The sequence below is a fragment of the Rhinopithecus roxellana genome, chromosome 19 (assembly GCF_007565055.1).
Source record: "Rhinopithecus roxellana isolate Shanxi Qingling chromosome 19, ASM756505v1, whole genome shotgun sequence".
In the NCBI taxonomy this organism is placed as follows: domain Eukaryota; kingdom Metazoa; phylum Chordata; class Mammalia; order Primates; family Cercopithecidae; genus Rhinopithecus; species Rhinopithecus roxellana.
In genome coordinates this window covers 72,995,572-73,016,312 of record NC_044567.1, presented here as the reverse complement: position 1 = coordinate 73,016,312, position 20,741 = coordinate 72,995,572, and the positions used below count along the sequence as shown (strand labels likewise).

The following is a 20,741-nucleotide window of genomic DNA, read 5'->3' as shown; positions in this document are numbered from 1 at the left end:
GGTTAGTGAAGGAATGAGCTACAGAGGGGCTCGTTGGACAGGAACAGCTGTCACTTGTCGAGGTCCTTAAAGTTGGGGACCCGGAGCCTCCCTGGGCGTGTGCTCCTTCATCCCCTTGGCCTTCCTGATAGAGGCCAAACAGCTGTTGGTCTGTTTCTACAGATGCTCAGTCAAGGCACTGAGAAGGGAAGATACTCATTAGGTAACCCAGGAGGCTGGAATTTACATCTGTGCTCTGGCCATTGTCCACACATCCCCTCAACCCCCATTCTGCAGGAAGAAAACAGTATGATAATAAAGAAATTATTTATTTTTGGCTCTGAATTGATTTGCCTACAAACAGATTCATCTTCCTTACTTTGTCTAATTAGTCTAAAGGTAAATTAATTTTTCATTCCTTGAGTACTTTAAAAGCAGGGGTCTAGACTAGGGGTTAGGAGCCCTGAATTCCATCTAGCCTTTGCTAATAGCTGTTGATGGGAAGTTCCCTCCCTTCTCTGGTCCTCAGTCTCCACTGCTGTAAAAGAAGAGTTAGAATTTATCCTGAGCCCTCTTACACATCAGAACTGCCTAGGCAGACGGATCACCTGAGGTCAGGAATTCGAGCCAGCCAGGCCAACATGGTGAAACCTCGTCTCTTAAAAATACAAAAAAGCCAGCCAGGCATAGTGGCGCATGCCTGTAATCCTAGCTATTCGGGAGGCTGAGGCAGGACAATCTCTTGAACCCAAGAGGCAGAGGTTGCAGTGAGCCCAGATTGCACCGCCAACCTGGGGACCAGAGAGAGACTCTTGTCTCAAGAAAAGAAAAAAAAAAAAAAAGAACTGCCCAGGCAGCTCCATCCCCAGAGATTCTGATTTAATAGGTATCAGGAGGGACCTGGGCATCTGTGTACAGGGGGATGGATGGTCTTCCAGCTCCTTCAGCTGAACCTGGCAAGGTTGGATGACCTAGTAACTGTCGCTTGCTTGCAGAGACGAGACATCAGGGCCCTGTGGAAACCTGGCCCTTGCCTGTTCACTAGTCCTGGCCTAGTCTGAAGTCCCATTCCCATTCCTCCAGACTGGGCTTTGGTGGAGAGAAACAGACTGTCATTACTTTAGGGACAACAGTAGGGTGGGGATTAAAAAAACTCTTGCCGGCCAGGCACGGTGGCTCATGCCTGTAATCCCAGCACTTTGGGAGGCCGAGGCGGGTGGATCACAAGGTCAGGAGATCGAGACCATCCTGGCTAATCTGGTGAAACCCTGTCTCTACTAAAAATACAAAAAAAATTGCTGAGCGTGGTGGCGGTGCCTGTAGTCCCAGCTAGTCGGGAGGTTGAGGCAGGAGAATGGCATGAACCCGGGAGGCAGAGCTTGCAATGAACTGAGATTGCGCCACTGTGCTCCAACCTGGGCGACAGAGCAAGACTCCGTCTAAAAAAAAAAAAAGGCTCTTGAGGCTGGACATGGTGGTTCACGGCTGTAATCCCAGTACTTTGGGAGGCTGAGGTGGGTGGATCACCTGAGGTCAGGAGTTTGAGACCAGCCATGGCCAACATGGTGAAACCCCATCTCTACTAAAAATAGAAAAACTAACTGGGCATGGTGGTGGCTGCCTGTAATCCCAACTGCTTGGGAGTCTGAGGCAGGAGAATCGCTTGTACCCGAGAGGCAGAGGTTGCAGTGAGCTGAGATGCACCGTTGCACTCCAATGTGGGCAACAACAAGAGTGAAATTCCATCTCAAAAAAAAAAAAGTTCTTTCTAGATTTTCTGTTTGAAAACTTCAGCTGAGTGGCTGACATTTTGTTTGTTTGTTTGTTTTGTTTGTTTGTTTTTACAACTGAACCCTATCCTTTTTGTGACCTGGAGGGAGATCACCAGCCTCAGAGAGATTGAGGAGAAATTATTGTTTTTAATAGAGAGAGAGAGCCTTGCTATGTTGCCCGGGCTGGCCTCGAACTCCTGGTCTCAAGCAATCCTCCTGCCTCAGCCTCCCAAAGTACTGGGATTACAGGCGTGAGCACCGTGCATGGCCTAGAAATGATTGTTAAATAGTTGAATAATGTAGCTAGGTCTGTCCCTTTGGATGATGACTCCGTGGTGGATAGTTTCCTCTCTCCACCTCTGGTTTTCCGGGGTGAAAATGAGCAGTGGCAGATTTTAGTTTCTAGGTTGGTCCCCTGCTGCCCCAAGCCAGGCACCAACTCAGCCACATCCAAGCAGCTGCCTCCCCTGTCATTTGGTGCGTCCTCACGGGAGGCAAACTCATTTCAGTGTAAGCTCAACCAAAGTATAATTAGGACAGTAAATCTGCTGCTTAACAGCAACAAAAAAAGTCCTATGACAGATTTCACAGTCCTGGAGAAGTGATTTGAGGCTGAAGGAAGGGTGGGAGAGACCTGGCCTTTGATTTAATTGCTTCCAGCCTGGGAACAAAGTCCACGACATGGTAACCTCATTTACTCCAGAAAATGCACCATGACTTTTTAAAAGTCTATGGTGTGATAGTCTGAGGTTGGAGGAATAAGGACATGATTTCATGAAAGTCTTTTTTTTTTTCTTTCTATGCCTTACAAACCTCTGCCTCCTGAGTTCAAGCAGTTCTCCTGCCTCAGCCTCTCGAGTAGCTGGGATTACAGGCACCTGCCACCACACCCAGCTAATTTTTCTATGTTTAGTAGAGATGAGGTTTCACCACGTTACCCAGGCTGGTCTCAAACTCCTGAGCTCAAGCGATCGCCCACTGTACCTGTAACTCCTACTTTTCACCCTGTATCACTATCCTCACTTCCATTTTTGGAACATTTAGCATTTGTCAAGCAACATTCCATGGACTGCAGATGCATTTTCTTTTTCTTTTTTTTTTCTCTGAGACAGAGTCTCGCTCTGTCACCCAGGCTGGAGTGCAGGGGCGTGATCTCGGCTCACTGCAACCTCCACCTCCCAGGTTCAAGCGATTCTCGTGCCTCAGGCTCTTAAGTAGCTGGGATTACAGGCGCCCACTACCATGCCCAGCTAATTTTTGTATTTTTAGTCGAGATGGGGTTTCACCATCTTGGCCAGGCTGGTCTTGAATTCCTGACCTCAGGTGATCCACCCACTGTGGCCTCCCAAAGTGCTGGGATTACAGGCGTGAGCCACCGTGCCCAGCCTGCATATGCATTTTCTCATTCAGTCTGCACAACAGCCCTATGAGGCAGTCTTTATTTTTTTTGAGATGGAGTCTCTGTCACCCAGGCTGGAGCGCAGGGGAGTGATATTGGCTCACTGCAACCTCCGCCTCCCAGGTTCAAGCGATTCTCCTGCCTCAGCCTCCCAAGTAGCTGGGATTACAGGTGCGTGCCACCACAGTCAGCTAATTTTTGTATTTTTAGTAGAGATGGGGTTTCGCCATGTTGGCCAGGCTGGTCTCAAACTCCTGACCTCAGGTAATCTGCCCGCCTTGGCCTCCCAAAGTGCTGGGATTACAGACTTGAGCTACCACTCTGAGCCATTTTTTTTTTTTTTTTTTTTACGGAGTCTCGCTCTGTCACCCAGGCTTGAGTGCAAGGGTGAGATCTCTGCTTACTGCAACCTCTGCCTCCTGAGTTCAAGCAGTTCTCCTGCCTCAGCCTCTCGAGTAGCTGGGATTACAGGCACCTGCCACCACACCCAGCTAATTTTTCTATGTTTAGTAGAGATGAGGTTTCACCACGTTACCCAGGCTGGTCTCAAACTCCTGAGCTCAAGCGATCACCCATCTCGGCCTCCCAAAGTGTTGGGATTACAGGCTTAAGCCCTTGTGCCTGGCTTTTTTTCTTTCTTTCTTTTTTTTTTTTTTTTTTTGAGACAGAGTCTTGCTCTGTTGCCCAGGCTGGAGTGCAATGGCGTGATCTCGGCTTACTGCAACCTCCACCTCCTGGGTTCAAGCGATTCTCCTGCATCAGCCTCCCGAGCAGCTGGGACTACAGGCGCGTGCCACCACACCTGGTTAACTTTTTGTATTTTTAGTAGAGACGGGGTTTCACCATGTTAGCCAGGATGGTCTCCATCTCCTGACCTCGTGATCTGCCTGCCTCAGCCTCCTGAAGTGCTGGGATTACAGGCGTGAGCCACCGCGCCCAGCCAAGGCAGTCTTATGATCCATAAAACCTCATTTTATGGATGAGAAAACTGAGGTTCAGGGAGGCAAGCGGCTTGCCCGGGGTTGCAGCACATGTGAGTGGAGGAGCTGGGTATGAAGAAGCCATGCCCCAACCTTTGTGCTGTGCTGCTGCTTCTTGGTTTGAGGGAGCCACGAACCACGATGCCAGCTCAAAGTCACACCCCCAGCATCACCCAGCCTCCTGGTCTTTCCCTCACATTCCTTCTTGGCAAGACTGGTACTTTTCTTTTTTTTTTTTTTTTTTTTTGAAGTCGCAGCAGCACCAGAAACATGTACACTTTATTGAATGCCATTGTAGAAAAGTGTGAGGATAAAGGGCTGATACAGGACTCGCTCCGGGGGCAGGGCGAGGAATGGAAGGAAGGTGGAGCACGTGGGACACAGGTTATGGGCGGAGCTGCTGGCCTGAATGATGTCTCCTGATCTATCGATGGGCTTGGTAGATCAATACTGGGATGACAATGAGCAGAATGGTCATGAGGATGCCCAAAATCAGGGCCCAGATGTTCAGGCACTTGGCGGTGGAGGCATAGGCCTGGGCCCCAGTCAGGTCACCAACCATCTTCCTGTCCCTAGACTTCACGGAGTAGGCGAATGCTATGAAGCCCAGGCAGCAGGGGTTCATGAAGAGGGTGTTGAACAGGGACCAGACGACATGGTCGGGCACGGAGGTCTCGCTGCGGATGTGGATCACGGTGGACGTCGGGGGAGCAGGGTTGTGGGGCGCCCCCAGCACAGCCACCTCCTGCTCCTCCTTGAGCAACTCATAGTTGGGAGGCTGGCCGCTATTGACAGGAGAGAAGACGGTTTGGACCGTGTGGTTCATGGTGTCCTGCGAAGGCCAGCGGTGGTCGGGTTAGTCAAGACTGGTACTTTTCTAAACCTCAGTCTTAGTGGCTGCCGAGCCACTGCTTGCGGCTCAGTTCCCCATCTAGGCCACTTCTTGGTTGAAGAAGAGGATTGTGCGTCTCCACCTAGACCAGCCACCCAGGCAGTCCTTGTGCTGGCATTGAAGGGGAAGTGATCCATGGGACCTTCTGTGGGGAGGAGGCTTTGGAGCAAAAGAGGACCCAAGCACCTGGACTCTCTTTGTGGTCTCTCCTGCAACTTCTGTGGATGGCTGCAGGCAGGCCATTTCTTCCCTTTGAGCCTCAGTCTCCTAGACTAGAAAGTAAAGGTCAGGGGGACCTGTGGATATCTGAAGAGTGCCATGGGTCCATCACAGAGAGAGACAGGTGTCTCCTTCCTCTAGGAAGTTGACTTCCAACAAGTTCCCGCCTTGTGCAGAAAGCATGCTGCCTAACAGCATCCGAACTTGCCCTGCCTGTTCAGCATTTTGATTGCTGAATTTATACTGTTCGTTTGCCTTTTTTTTTTTTTTTTTGAGAAGGAATCTGGCTCTGTCACCCGGGCTAGAGTGCAGTGGCAGGATCTCAGCTTACTGCAACCTCCACCTCCGAGGTTCAAGCGATCCTCTTGCCTCAGCCTTCTGAGTAACTGGAATTCTAGGTGCACGCCACCACACCCAGCTAATTTTTGTATTTTTGTATTTTTTGGTTTTTTTGAGGCGGAGTCTCGCTCAGTCGCCCAGGCTGGAGTGCAGTGGCTCAATCTCAGCTCACTGCAAGCTCCACCTCCTGGGTTCACGCCATTCTCCTGACTCAGCCTCTCGAGTAGCTGGGACTACAGGTGCCTGCCACTACGCCCGGCTAATTTATTAATAAAAATAATTTTTTTGGCCGGGCGTGGTGGCTCAAGCCTGTAATCCCAGCACTTTGGGAGGCCGAGGCGGGCGGATCACGAGGTCAGGAGATCGAGACCATCCTGGCTAACACGGTGAAACCCCGTCTCTACTAAAAATACAAAAAACTAGCCGGGCGAGGTGGCAGGCGCCTGTAGTCCCAGCTACTCGGGTGGCTGAGGCAGGAGAATGGTGTGAACCCAGGAGGCAGAGCTTGCAGTGAGCTGAGATCCGGCCACTGCACTCCAGTCTGGGCGACAGAGCAAGACTCCATCTCAAAATAAATAAATAAATAAATAAAAATAAAAATAAAAATAATTTTTTTTGAGACGGAGTCTTGCTCTGTTGCCCAGTCTGGAGTGCAGTGGCCCGATCTCAGCTCACTGCAAGCTCTGCCTCCTGGGTTTACACCATTCTCCTGCCTCAGCCTCCCAAGTGGCTGGGAATACAGGCGTCCGCCACCTCGCCCGGCCAGTTTTTTGTATTTTTTAGTAGAGACGGGGTTTCACCGTGTTAGCCAGGATGGTCTGGATCTCCTGACCTCGTGATCCACCCGTCTCGGCCTCCCAAAGTGCTGGGATTACAGGCTTGAGCCGCTGCACCAGGCCGCTAATTTTTTTGGTAAATTTTTGTATTTTTAGTAGAGATGGGGTTTCACCATGTTGGCCAGGCTGGCCTCAAACTCCTGACCTCAGGCGATCCACCCACCTCGGCCTCCCAAAGTGCTGGGATTTGCCTTCTTTGTGAGTATTTTTAAAAGAATACTGGAGGCCTTTCCTGGAGTTTCTCCTCTCCAGATGGCTCCAGAGCACCCCACACTCAGGGCATGTCCCTACCCAGCCAAGCTGTCTCCCTTTACTTCCTTTGCCTCCTCTCTCCCAATTATTTTGGCCCAAACTGATCAGGCCCACTGGCCTCTCCCAGGCAGGTTCTTCTGGCACTCCTCTGGTGGACCACCCCCATTGGACACGCTTGCCCTGCTCTCCAGTGATTCTGTGGCTCCTGGCTCCGAAGTTTCACGGACAGCTATCTTTCCTGGGAAGATGTTCCTGGTGGGCCTGACAGGAGGCATTGCCTCAGGCAAGAGCTCAGTGATCCAGGTGTTCCAGCAGCTGGGCTGTGCAGTGATTGACGTGGATGTCATGGCCCGGCATGGTGAGTTGGAGGGGCAGGTTGGAGGTCCATGCACAGCAGCTCCCCGTGCTTCCAGCCTACTGCCATACCTCCCTTTTTATAAGTCTCAGAGGAGGGGAAGGCTCTTGTCGACCCTGGTCTGACTTCTGTCTTTGCCCCATGCTTGCCTTCTCTGCTCTTCTATTTACTTTTCTCTTTTTAGGAACCCCCCAGCTCTGCCCCATTATCAGCGCAAGGGATCGTGTACACTGCTCTTCGTTCACTGCTTTCTCTCCCCTCATTTTGCTTTTGCTCCACTCGAAAGAAGCACCCGAGTTCCCCTATCATTTTGCCCCTGGACACTGAGGTCCTCTGGCTGGCCCTGAGGCTCCAGGGAGTGACCCGGCTTTTTCCTCCTGCCACAGTTGTGCAGCCAGGATACCCTGCCCACCGGCGCATCGTAGAGGCCTTCGGCACTGAGGTCTTGCTGGAGAACGGCGACATAAATCGCAAGGTCCTGGGGGATCTGATCTTTAACCAACCTGACCGGCGGCAGCTGCTCAACGCCATCACCCACCCTGAGATCCGCAAGGAGATGATGAAGGAGACCTTCAAGTACTTCCTCCGGGGTGAGTGCCGGGGCCTGGGGCAGGGTTGGGGGCAACACCCTCTCCTTCCAGGGCCAGGGCCCTTCTCCTCTGCAGAAAGTTTGGCCAGGGTAGGGGAGCTGGTTATCCCAGCTGATGAGTTCATACTGCTTACTGGCACCGCCTCCATGCAGAGCCCCATACCAGCCCCAGAGGAAAGAAGCACATGCCCTCAGCTCTTAAGGAGGCTGACAGTTTAAAGAGAAGAGACACATGAGGCTTTCCAGCCATGAGCCCAGGAAGTAAGTTGGTTTTTCTAGTAGGGATGGGAGTAATAAGAGCTGGTGAATAATGGAGCCATAGATCTGAGTTCAAATCCCAACCCTGACAGTTTCTAGCTGTGTGACCTCATTGAGTGATGTAGCCCTCAGCTCATTTTTCCATCTGTGCAGCGGGGATAATAATCTAACATGAGGCTGGGTACAGTGGCTCGTGCCTGTAATCCCAGCACTTTGGGAGGCCGAGGTAGGCAGATCACTTGCAGTCAGGAGTTCAAGACCAGCCTGGCCAACGTGGTGAAACCCTGTCTCTACTAAAAATACAAAAATTAGCTGGGCATGGTGGTGTGCACCTGTAATCCCAGCTACTTGGGAGGTTGAGGCAGGAGAATCACTTTAACCTGAGAGGCGGAGGTTGCAGTGAACCGAGATTGTACCCTGTACTCAGACTGTCTGGGCAACAGAGCAAGACTCCATCTCAAAAAAAAAAAAAAAAAAAAAAGAAAGAAAAAGAAAAATTCCAACGTGAGCATGTTAGGAAGACTGAGGGTCCAGGTCAGTGACTGTCAGTTATCACACATGTAAACTGCAGTCAGGGGCAGGTTTGGGTCTGGCTGAGCCATCTGGGAAAGCAAGTTTGTAGACTGGAAATTGGGGAGGGACCAAGATGGCCAGGGCGGGTGGGGAAAGGGTGCTAAGTGGGGACTATCCTCTGCAGCTTGGGCTCCATAGAGAGTTAGGTGTAGGTGTGGGGATAGCCAGGCAATGCCCAGATGGAAAAGAGGGGAGTATTTGAAAAGGAGGGGCCTGGGGCCAGTTGGCAAGAACCTTCTTCCAAGCTATATGCCACGGTTCAAGCCCTGTTCTTTTTTATTTTATTTTATTTTATTTTTAGAGATGGGGTCTCACTATGCTGGCCAGAGTGGTCTCAAACTCCTGGCCTCAAGCAATCCTCTCACCTTGTCCTCCCAAAGTGCTGGGATTACAGGCATGAGCCACAGCACCTGGCCTAAGCCATGTTCTTCAGGACAGCATTGCACAGGGCTGGCCTGATGCTTACTTTCCAGGATGGGGTCAATCACCAGGAGAAGTGGGAGGGAGAATAGACGGTGGTGGCTTGGAAACTGGCAAAAGGCTGGCCTAGGGCTGCTGGAGATTTGCCTGCCAGCCTTTGGCACATGTGGCCTCCAGCCTGGTCCTCCGAGTTGAAGGCCTGGCTGCTTGTCTCCCCACTCTGTCATTACACTGAGACTTTACTTCCACAAGAGTATGGGGGAGGTTTTTTTTTTTTGAGATGGAGTCTCGCAATGTCACCCAGGCTGGAGTGCAGTGGCGCGATCTCGGCTCACTGCAACCTCCCTTCCCAGGTTCAAGCGATTCTTCCGCCCCCAGCCTCCCGAGTGGCTGGGACTACAGGCACATGTCACCACACCTGGTTAATTTTTGTATTTTCAGTAGAGATGGGGTCACTATATTGGCCAGGCTGGTCTCAAACTCCTGACCTCATGATCTGCCTGCCTTGCCCTCCCAAAGTTCTGGGATTACAAGCTTGAGCCACTGTGCCTGGCTGGGGGAGCTTTTTACACTGTGACCATGGCCAAGCCCCTTATTCTGTCATGCCTTGAGTGGGCAACCTCCCCCACCCTCATCCCCCTCTGGCCAATACCTGCCTCCAAAAGAGGGATGACTCAACAGACATCCATGATGCTGACCCCAACCCCCTCCCGGCCGGGCTGGAGCTGGCTCCCACATCTTGCCTGCTGAACCAACGTGTATGCTCCTTCTTAGCACTGCGCCACAGGCCTCCTCCCTGCCTCCCTCAAGAAGAGTCCTCCCTCTGGACTCTTTATGTTGCCTCCTATGCTGCACCAGTATCCTTCCTGTCCCCCACCCAGAGCGAAGTCGTCTGCCTTTCATTCCTGCCCTTTCTGCATTCTCTCCCAGGCCAGTTACCGGTGCATCTGCAGGGCTTCCAGGCGGCACCGGCTCTCCCCTTCTGAAATTAAACATCGGATAATGTCACCCCCTCCAAAGCTCTTTCACTGTGTCATCCACCCAGCCTCCTGCCTCCCCAACCACCACCACTTAAATAAAAGCCAGAGAGCCCTTTTCAGCTCGATAAGGTGAAAAATGGGGACGACAGCTGTGGCTTCCGCAGTCCCAGTTTTTCCCTGATGAGTATAACAAATACAACTGTCAAAGTTGGTATAATCAAACGTCAGATAAGATCACCAGCTGTTGGGGACTTCTCTGTGTAGGCAGACGGATGTCTTAATAGAGTCAGGATGGTTTGCAGAGCTTATCAAGCAGGAGGGATGTGACAGCTGAATAGCCCTTTGCTGGTGAACCAAAGAGCTGACCATGTACTCCCCAGAGGGGCCGGAGAAAGGACGGCAAGGGGAGAGGAAGTGATGGGAGCTGAGCAGAAAAGGGAGATAAGAGGCCCAGAGAGGATCTGGTCTTGGTTTCTGCTCCAAGTTAGGGGGCCACACCGCACTGCTGGCCTCCCCCTGCAGCAGTAACTATCATTTTGGGGCACCTAGCGAGGAACTGGTGAAGGGTGCTGCGTGGTTCACATGTATTCAAGGCTCATTTCATCTTTACTATCATCCTGTGAAGTAGGTATTCTTTTTACTCATTTGCACAGGTGAGGTTTATACAGAAGGGGGCCCAAGGTCACGTGGTGGGGAAGCAGGGGACTACCAACCAAGGTGTATCATCAGAGCCCATGGTTTTAACCCCCTTGTTCAATGGTGGGCTTCTCTTGGGCTTACTGAGCAGCAGGTCCTGGGGAACAGGAAGCCAAGCAGCTGAGATTGCCACCCCCTACCCCTATTGTCCTTGCATCACTTTGAGTGCCGTTGCCCATGACACCTCTGGAATTGGTGTGATGTGTGTCTGGTTCTGTGCTTGGAAGTGTTTGGAGTGGGATGCTCCAAGGGTGCAGTCTCCTGCCCCAGCCAGGCCAGGGGTCTCTGGGCAGAGAAGCATTTCCCTGTCCGTTACCCTCCTTGCTATCCTGGAGCCCTCCCAGCTTTGTACCCATGCACAGGGGTCACTGACCTAAAAAGAACGAGAAGCGTGTAGCCCACAGCAGCCTAGGGATGTGCTCACTCACAGTGGGTGAGGGTGCCTCCCTTGACTGGCCTTGGCTTGTAGTAGGAGGTCCAGCCAGTGCCTTTTACCCTGTGGGAGTGTTATACAGTATTAGTCATAACTGCCCCCTCTACCTGCAGATCCAGGCCTTACCCTGGCTGTAGGTCTGCCTCTGATGGAAGAAGCAGCTTCCTTCTGCTGGTGCTGCCCCCATGTGAGCCTCTCATGGAGAGTTGGTAGAGACAGCCCACCTTGGCTCTTGTCAGCAGAGCTGGGCCTGCAACAGGCTTTTTGGGGAGAACCTATCTTTTGGGTGTTTGTTTGTTTGTTTTTTCTGAGAAATAACAACTTGAGATTTAAGATCAAGGTGAACTAAACCCTTAGTGCCTTCCCTGATCACCTTGTTGCCTCACACGGCCTGAGGCCTCTGCTTCAGCCCGCACAGTTGAGTCTCCCTCTCCTTGTGCTGTGCTGGTCCTCATTCGTGGAATCCTCATCTTCACCTTCTCATTTTCAAGTATCAAAAGACCTGCCCCCCACTTTTCAAGGCCAGCACAAATGACAGCCCTTCTACAAGGTCTTCCCTGATCAGCCATCCAGAAATGATTTTCTGCAGCCTTCGGCTCTGCACGGCATTGGAACCGGCTAGTGTGCAGGGTATGTGTGTCCTTGGAAGGCCCCTTGGACGGTAGGGCCCAGCATATCATCAGTCCCCAGCGTGTGCTTGCAGAATTGAACTTGAGGGTTTTCCAACCTCTCCCCAGGATACCGCTACGTGATTCTGGATATCCCCCTGCTGTTTGAGACCAAGAAGTTGCTCAAGTACATGAAGCACACTGTGGTAGTATACTGGTGAGTGACCACTGGGGTATCTGGGAAACAGCCCACATCATTTTGCACTTTGCCCTTTCCCCATGGGACGGCCAGGAAGCATGGGGGTTTGGGCAGCAGTGCCCAGGGTCTGTAGAAACCAACCTTTGTGCCTCATGCAGATAATCCTGGGGGCAGGTATGGGAAAGGACGGCCCCCGGGCTTCTCTAGTGTTTGGGGAGCGCTCCCCCTGCTGGCCATTGCAGGCACTTCAGCCCAGATGCCTGGCCTCGCCCTGGGCCACTGTTACTCAGTGGCTCCTTCTTCCTCCTGTAGCACTTTTATTACTTTGCGCAGTTTGCCTGTCAGTGGGAGGTGGTCAGGACAGGTGTTGATATTCCTGAGTTACTGAAGATAAAATTAGAGAGGGGGCAGTTACGGAATGTGTCCAGGGTTACCCTTTGGCAACACTTGTTATGAGCAGAAGGTTTCGTGGAAGGGACTGTCACAGCCCAGCTGAGGAAGGAGCTTTGTTCTCAGAATTCCCCAGGACATGGAGCCAACCAGAATCCAGGTTTGACAAACAGAGGAGGATCAACCTGTGGGGGAAAATGAGTCCCAGTGGGGTGAGAGAGGGGATGAGTCCACAGGGTATCTCTGCTACCCAGAAACTTCCTGGATGCCACCCACAAGGACAGGAGACACACAGGTGGGCACTTGGCTCTGCCGGTATTTTGGGCATAGGTTGACTCTCAAGAGCCTAAGGCACAGGAGGCTCCCAGCACACTGGAGGCGTAGCCTGGAGTACTCAGTGCCCTGAAAATTCCCTTGCCTTTCCCCCTGGGTCCCCATGGCTCTCATTGAAAGCCCAGTCTGAATCCCTTGAGCCCAATGCAGGGACGCAGGCATCCTCTCAGCTCCCCCACTGGGCCGTGCTGCCTCACATGAGTAAACCCGCAGCCTCTTTGGGTTCTTCATTCCCTGTTTGTGAGGCTGTCAACTAAGGTCAGGCAGACCCCACGAAGACCTGGAATTCTCTTCGCCTTAGTAGCACCATTGGAATTTTGTACCTAGGGATAAAAACTTTTTTTTTTTTTAAAGGATCTTACAGGCCAGGTGCAGTGGCTCACGCCTGTAATCCCACCACTTTGGGAGGCCGATGTGGGTGAATCACCTGAGGTCAGGAGTTCGAGACCAGCCTGGCCAACATGGTGAAACCCCGTCTCTACTAAAAATACAAAAACTAGCCAGACGTTGTGGCAGGCACCTGTAATCCCAGCTGCTTGGGAGGTTGAGGCCAGAAAATCGCTTGAACCCAGGAGGCGGAGGTTGCAGTGAGCAGAGATTGCACCATTGTACTCCAGCCTGCGCCACAAGAGCGAGCAAAACTCCATCTCAAAAAAGAGGCCGGGTGCAGTGGCTCATACCTGTAATCCCAGCACTTTGGGAGGCCAAGGCGGGTGGATCACCTGAGGTCAGGAGCTCAAGACCAGCCTGACCAACATGGAGAAACCCCGTCTACTAAAAATACAAAAATTAGCCAGGCATGGTGGTGCGTGCCTGTAATCCCAGCTACTCGGGAGGCTGAGGTAGGAGAATCGCTCGAACCCAGGAGATGGAGGTTGCAGTGAGCCAAGATCGCGCCATTGCACTCCAGCCTGGGCAGCAAGAATGAAACCCTGTCTCAAAAAAAAAAAAGAAAGAAACACAAAGGCCGGGCGCGGTGGCTCAAGCCTGTAATCCCAGCACTTTGGGAGGCCAAGGTGGGCGGATCATGAGGTCAGGAGATCATGACCATCCTGGCTAACACAGTGAAACCCCGTCTCTACTAAAAATGCAAAAAAAAATTAGCTGAGCATGGTGGCGGGTGTCTGTAGTCCCAGCTATTTGGGAGGATGAGGCAGGAGAATGACGTGAACCTGGGAGGCGGAGCTTGCAGTGAGCTGAGATTGCACCACTGCACTCCAGTCTAGGCGACAGAGCGAGACTCCATCTCAAAAAAATAAAAGAAAAAGGATCTTAGAGTGTAGATGAGAAGACAGAGCAGGGGCCGACACCTGCATGTGCAGTCGCCCGATGACTCTGCGCCCACCTCTGGCTGTTTGTCCTTCCTGTGCTTTGCTTTTTTTTTTTTGAGATGGAGTCTCACTCTGTCACCCAGGCTGGGGTACAGTGGCGTGATCTCAGCTCACTGCAATCTCTGCCTCCCAGGTTCAAGTGATTCTCCTGCCTCAGCCTCCTGAGTAGCTGGGATTACAGGCACATGCCACCATGCCCGGCTAAATTTTGTATTTTTAGTAGAGACGGGGTTTCTCCATGTTGGTCAGGCTGGTCTTGAACTCCTGTCCTCGTGATCCTCCTGCCTCAGCCTCCCAAAGTCCTGGGATTACAGGCGTAAGCCACTGTGCCTGGCCCTTCCTGTGCTTTTCTTTGAGGTTGGTCTGTTTGCCTAGAGCAGAGGTGGCCATGGGTTTTGGTGGGTGAGTGGGGCTTTGTTGATCATGTGTGCTCTCCAGGAAACCTTCAGCCCCACTCACCAGCCAGAGGAGCCTTTGCCAGAGTCCTGGGTGCCATTCATGCCCTGCTTTCAGTGGGTATGGGTGTATAACTCAAGAGATGCCAGAGAGGTGGTGATGCTTTTCACCAAAGGGATCTAGGCTTTACAAAAATAAGGACTCCCTTGTGGATTTCTTCAACTGAAAGACTACCCCTGATGCATTTGAAGTGACTTAGGACATCTCCCAAAGTGTGATTATACCAAAACATTATTTCATGCTGTTTTCTTTTTTTTTAAGACAGAGTGTCACTCTGTCACTCAGGCTGGAGTGCAGTGGTACGACCACAGCTTACTACAGCCTCAACCTCCTGGGCTCAAGAAGTCCTCCCACCTCAGCCTCTTGAGTAGCTGGAATTGCAAGCATGCATCATCACACTTGACTAATTTTTTATTTTTTGTAGAGATTGGGTCTTGCTGTGTGGCCCAGGCTGGTCTCAAGCTCCTGGGTTCAGTGATCCTCCTCCTTGGCCTCCCAAAGTGCTGAGATTATAGGCATGAGCCACTGTGCCCAGCCAATTTCATGTTTTTGAAAAATTTGTCGATTGTGGAATAAGTGGGTAAAAATCCTTAGATTGTACCAAGCCTTAGACTAACTAGGATGGGACCATTTCTGAGCCCCAGGAAGGGCTGTTGGAGGTGCTGCCCCACATCCAGGAGGCTCTGTGGTCTGGGCCACACCTTCAGGAAGATGTACACCTACTGGGAGCCCCAGGCCATCTCCATTCTCACACCACATTCTCCCACCCACAGATATGTGGTCTCCCTGATGAAGGCTGGATTTAGTTGTTCTCAGCCAGGCAGGTATTGGCCCCACAATGGCAACAGTACACTGAACCCATAACAGAGGAAATCTGTAGCTTGTGTAGTTCATTTTCATGGCGAGTGGCTGCACTTGTTTCTGGCCTCACTTGGTCTGCTTCCCAGAATCCCTAAGAAGGGACCAAACTGCCGAGATGGGAGGATCGATTGAGCCCAGGAGTTTGAGACCAGTGTAGGCAACACAGCAAGACATCGTCTCTATATTTATTAAAAAAACAAACAAACAAAAAGACCACGTGCAGTGGCTCACGCCTGTAATCCCAGCACTTTGGGAGGCCGATGCAGGTGGATCACCTGAGGTCAGGATGGCCAACATGGTGAAACCCTATCTCTACTAAAAATGCAAAAATTAGCCAGGCATGGTGTTGCACGCATGTAATCCCAGCTACTTGGGAGGCTGAGGCAGGAAGATCTCTTGAACCCAGGAGGCAGAGGCTACAGTGAGCAGAGATTGTGCCACTGCACTCCAGCCTAGGCAAGCGAGACTCCATCTCAAAAACAAAAAAACAAAATACAAAAATTAGCTGGTCATGGTGGCACATGCCGGTAATCCCTGCTACTCAGGAGGCTGAGGCAGGAGAATCATTTGAACCCAGAGGGTAGAGGTTGCAGTGAGCCAAGATCATGCCACTACACTCCAGCCTGGGCAACAGAGTGAGATTCTGTCTCAGGAAAAAAAAAAAAAAAGAAGGAACCAAACTGCAGTGATCAAACCCTTCCGTTTTATAACTGGGAAAACTCAGGCCTAGAGACACGGCAGAAAGACCCCAAATGGTAGAAAACAGCTGCTGCAACCCTTTCTGCTCGTGTCCTCATTGAGGGGCTGAAGTAGCTCTTAGAGTTAGAGGGGTGTTAGAGATAACCCCGCTCGGAGGACTGACTGTAGCCCAAGGCAAGAGAGGGAGTTTCCTGAGGAAGGACCCAGATGGTGACCTCAGGGTGGGTGAAGGAGATATTCTTTAAATTTCTCTTGGAGTTGGGAGACTTGGTATTGTCCAACCTAATCTGAAGTGCTGAATCCTGTCCCACAACTAAAGGGGACCAATTCTCATGTCCTTGATCCTCTTTGAAGCACCTTGGGCTTGTCTGTCCCACATGATCAGTGGCATTAAGCACAACAGATACCATCTCAGCACAGTCCTTTTACTCTAAATGTTCAGGGGAGGGGTGTAGCAGCAAGGAGAGGGGTCTTTGTGATGGCCCAAGGAGATATTTTTGATACTGCAGGCCCAGGCCCCCAGGGGAACCGCAGGAAGCGTCTAGCTCACAGGCATAGGCCTTTCAGTAAAGGTCACCCATCCAGGGATCCAGGATGTAACCGGTTCCGGGTGATGAAATCTTCCCACTTTATGACTGGGGAATCTCAGGTCTAGTAGCAAAGCAAAGAGACCCCAGATGGCAAAAAAAAAATAAAAACAAAAACAAAACAACCTGTGGCCAAAGTTCCCCTCCTTGTTTGTATTAAGGGGTTTTGGTAGCCCATAGAGCTCTGGAGTCCTCGCAGTGAGTGGAGTGGGGTGGGTGGCAGCCAGTGAGCTTCCAGGCCTCCCTCCCTGGCTGTGGGACCCTGAGTAGCCCAGAGCAGGATAGGGCTGGAGGGAAGATCCCGTCCCCATACTCTCTGCTCCAGGCTGGGCCTGGCAGGGCTGCCTACCCCTGTAACTTGGGGTGAGAGGGAGGCAGGACCTACAGTGCTCTTTTGCCCTGTCCTTAGTGACCGGGACACACAGCTGGCGCGGCTGATGCGGCGGAACAGCCTGAACCGCAAGGACGCAGAGGCCCGCATCAATGCCCAGCTGCCCCTGACAGACAAGGCCCGCATGGCCCGCCATGTCCTAGACAACTCGGGCGAGTGGAGCGTCACCAAACGCCAGGTCATCCTCTTGCATGCCGAGTTGGAACGCTCCCTGGAGTACCTGCCTCTAAGGCTGGGGGTCCTCACAGGGCTCGCTGCCATTGCCAGCCTCCTCTACCTGCTCACCCACTACCTTCTGCCTTATGCCTAGCGAGGCACTCAAGGCAGGGAGCCCCAGGCCTCCATCTGTCTCCTTGGAGGCTGAAGCCAGGTAACACATCCTGTTTCCTCCCAGCCCCCTCCCCCCCCCCCCCCCCCCCCCCCCCACACAAACACGGACTCTCTGAATTGGGGCTGGGCCTCTGCACCAAGCCATCCCTTCTTTGGAGTGTATCCTATTTGAGGTCAAGAAACAGCCTGCTCTCCTTCCCACCTTCCCCAAGCACCACCTACAGAACAGCAACTCTGATGGTGTGTGAAAGCAGCAGTCAGAGACTGCTATACATTTCTGTGGGTGGGGGTAGGGAATACTGGCTCTGTGGCCCTCCTCAGGGCTGGGAGGCAAAGGGTTCACTGGGCTGGAACCCTCTCTGAGCACCTACCCCATTATGGCTTAAACCTCCTCAGTGGACCACAGAAAATCATGTTGGACCAAGGGTTTCCATGTTCAAACAGAGTCAACAAGGCCTTCCCCTAGGTTGAGCTCCCGGCCAGCACGCAGCAAGGATTCTCTCGTGGGTAACACTGTAGCAGGCAGGGCCAGCTTCTTCTGGGAGACCCCTCTCCCCATGTAGGGTTTGTGCAGCGCTTTCACATCCTGCTCATTGCCTCCCACCCCTACTCCTCACCTGGACCTCTTGGTACTCCATGTACACCATGCTTGCTATTTCTTGCCTCTGTGCCTTCAACCTGCTGCTCCTGGTCTGGGATACCTTTTATTTTCTTTATTTCTTTTTCTCACTCTCTCTTTTTTTTTTTTTTTAAACATACAACTAGCTCTCAGTTCAGGCACTGTCTGAAGCCCCAGGCTGGGTTAGGTGGTCTAGGATACCAACTTCCCCTCAACGTTTCACCTTAATCCAACAGTACAGTAATTAGCCAAAAGTTGCCTGGTTTTTCCTACTAGACTGTAAGCCCTCAGGGGACAGGGACAGTGTCTTACTCATCTCTGTGTTCTTAGTGCAGAGCCTGGCCCGCTGTTGGTGTTTAATAAAGTGTGTTGATCTGAAATGCCCCAGACCAACCAAGGTTCCCAGACTTGGCTTCTTCCCACACCAGACTGGAGTCCTCCCGGAGCCCAGGGGGAGGGAGGGCCCCAGAAGGTACACTCACCATCAGGCTTCTCCCTGGGTCCCAGTAGGACTGCAGCCAGGCCCGAGGTACCTTTGTGAGGTGGATAGAGGGGCTGGGGCAGTTTCACACCTTCTTGCCCTGCCTCCCCATCTGCCTTCCCCAACCCAATTAGACCAGCGCAGACATCAGCCTTCCCTGCCAGAGCCTGCAGACCTGCTGATGTGTTGATCCTGCAGCCAGAAGCCTATTAAGGCTAGAAATGAGTGTGACGGATGCGAATGCTGTGGTGGCCATACTTAGTGCCCCCTTTCCCAGAGCTGCTTGTGCTGAGTCTAGCTCATTAACTTATTGCAAACCCCTAAGGGGCAAAGAAGGGCCAGGTAAGGCAGTGGTGGGCTGCCGGGTGGGTGGCCAGGCAGGATGAGGGTGGCAGGAGCCTGCCGCTCCCTCGGTTTGGTGTGATCCTACAGGAGGGGGAAAGGAGAGGGAAGGTATGGACCCCCACAGTGCCCTGTCACCCCAATAATTGAGGAAATGGCACTTCCTTGTATCCACAGTATGCCAGGCACTGCTGGATGTGTAAGGCCCTATAGTTAACATAACACTGATTATTTCCATCCCAGGCTCAGAAAGATGGATTTGGTCCAGGTTGCAGAGCCAGGCTTCTGAACTTTCTTCTGTGCCCTGAGCCTCTTGTCAGGTGGAGCTGGAGCCTGGGGTTGGGGCTGGGGCTGGGGTTCTGGCTCCGCTTGCCATGTGACCTCCTGCCTTTAGATTTTTGTTGTTGTTGTTGAGACGGAGTCTCGCCCTGTCGCCCAGGCTGGAGTACAGTGGCGCCATCTCCGCTCACTGCAAGCTCCGCCTCCTGGGTTCATGCCATTCTCCTGCCTCAGCCTCCCCAGTAGCTGGGACTATAGACGCCCGCCACCACACGGCCATTTTTTTGTGTATGTATATGTACACACACACACACACACACACACACACACACACATATATATATATAATTTTAGTAGAGACGTGGTTTCACCGTGTTAGCCAGGATGGTCTCGATCTCCTGATCTCGTGATCCGGCCGCCTCGGCCTCCCAAACTGCTGGGATTACAGGCGTGAGCCACCGCTCCCGGCCCCGCCTTTAGTTTCTACTCATACATCATAAGGCTTCATAGTGGAGGACACTGAAAACCCTTAGCAAACTGTAAAGTTCCAGAGAATTAACTTCTCTGACCCAGTGAGCTGAGCTTGAAGCAGGAATGTCAGAGCATGGCAGGTGTGGAGAAACCTCTGATTCGACCCTGTCCTGTCCGGGCCTCGCCACAGCTCCCTCTCCAGCTCCTCTTGCCTCCCTGCCTCGGGCTCCCCTTCCTGGTCTTGGGGGTCCAAGGCGGCCTTAAAAGAAGGCCTACTTTCTCCGAAGCGGACTTGAGGTTGAGGCGGCTCAGCAACCTCAGAGGTCGGGCCTCCGGTACCCAGGCCCGCGCCCGAGCCGGCGGCCTGCCGTTCGGCCGGCAGGTGGCAGCACCCTCCCGGGCTGGGCCGGGCCTCCGCGGCGGGCCCTCACTGAGCCGCCTAACTGTCCTCCTCCCCGGCCGCGGGCGGCCTCAGACTCCTGCCGAGCTGCTGCCGCGGGAGCGCGGGCCGGGTGGGCGCGGAGGCTCTGCCTGACTGCAGGCGCTAACTTAAAAGCTGAGTTGTTCCCCCAAGTCCTCTGAGCCTGGGCCGCGGGCCCCGGGTGCCAAAGAACGTGTCCCCCTGCCCACCCACCGCGAAGGCCACAGGACGCTGCAGCCTCCGCGTTCCGTTCCCTCACTTTGGGCCTTAGCACCCGGCGCGGAGCAATCAGGACACCAGCGAGGGTGCAGACGCACACACCTTCTGGCGGGGGACAAAGGGCACAGGCTGGCCTCTAAAACACCCCCACTCTCAGGCCCAGCTGGTCCGAGGGTCATTCGCAGTTTCACAGTTTACAAAGCACGTTCCGGTTATCCCCTTGAAATCTCCCAGCTGTGTGAGGGAGACAGGTCCAGAATTTTACAGAGGCTCAGAGGTTGAGCCAAGGGGCCCAAGTAGCCAACAGGTATAACCACCAAGCTTCTGGACTTCCAGTACAGTGCTTGTCCGGCTATCTGCACTGCCCCCGTTATACACTTTGGCTCTTTAGTAATTGACAACTCTTCTTCAAATGTTCGTTCTCTCTCTCTCTCTCCTTATGGGGGGCAGGGCAGAGGCAGGGGAAGGTTTGGAGCATTCCATGATGAGCTTCCATGGCTAGAAATTGAATGGGAGCAGGATAGGCGTGCTGCAGAGCACCCCTCGTTCTCACAAAGGCACTTTAGGTCAGAAGGAAACAGTCTCAGAGCTGAAGGGGGAATGCGATGGCAGTGATAACTTCAGGCCATGGGGGCATATAGGAGTGGGCAGGGAGACCTCTGGATGTGGTGGGAGAGAAGGAGCAAAAGGCAGGAGGTGATGTGCTATAGGTTGCTTTCCTGCTCCCTCCAGGAGACATGTGGCTGGTGGTT

The 20,741-nt window shown here is 52.7% G+C and overlaps 2 protein-coding genes across 3 annotated transcripts in view; one reads left to right on the top strand and one right to left on the bottom strand.

The window, feature by feature from the left end:
- DCAKD (dephospho-CoA kinase domain containing) overlaps positions 1 to 18,168 on the top strand; it is a 31,749-nt gene extending 13,581 nt beyond the window's left edge. Inside the window, exons 2-5 of one of the 2 annotated variants that reach the window (XM_030922642.1) lie at positions 6,796 to 7,026; positions 7,410 to 7,613; positions 11,710 to 11,797; positions 16,846 to 18,168. In XM_030922642.1, the coding sequence (XP_030778502.1) occupies positions 6,915 to 7,026; positions 7,410 to 7,613; positions 11,710 to 11,797; positions 16,846 to 17,137 (696 nt within the window). In that variant the 5' untranslated portion in view covers positions 6,796 to 6,914 and the 3' untranslated portion in view covers positions 17,138 to 18,168. The remainder of the gene's footprint in view (positions 1 to 6,795; positions 7,027 to 7,409; positions 7,614 to 11,709; positions 11,798 to 16,845) is intronic. The other variant, XM_030922643.1, reaches the window with a different exon arrangement.
- Positions 4,390 to 4,996, bottom strand: LOC115894740 (interferon-induced transmembrane protein 3). The gene has a single exon (XM_030922644.1). It carries the CDS (start codon positions 4,954 to 4,956, stop codon positions 4,555 to 4,557), a length of 402 nt encoding a protein of 133 aa, XP_030778504.1. The 5' UTR covers positions 4,957 to 4,996; the 3' UTR covers positions 4,390 to 4,554.
- Positions 18,169 to 20,741: the final 2,573 nt, after the last annotated feature.

Excerpts from the sequence above, each read along its gene's own strand:
- LOC115894740 (XM_030922644.1), bottom strand. The coding sequence starts at position 4,956 with ATGAACCACACGGTCCAAACCGTCTTCTCTCCTGTCAATAGCGGCCAG.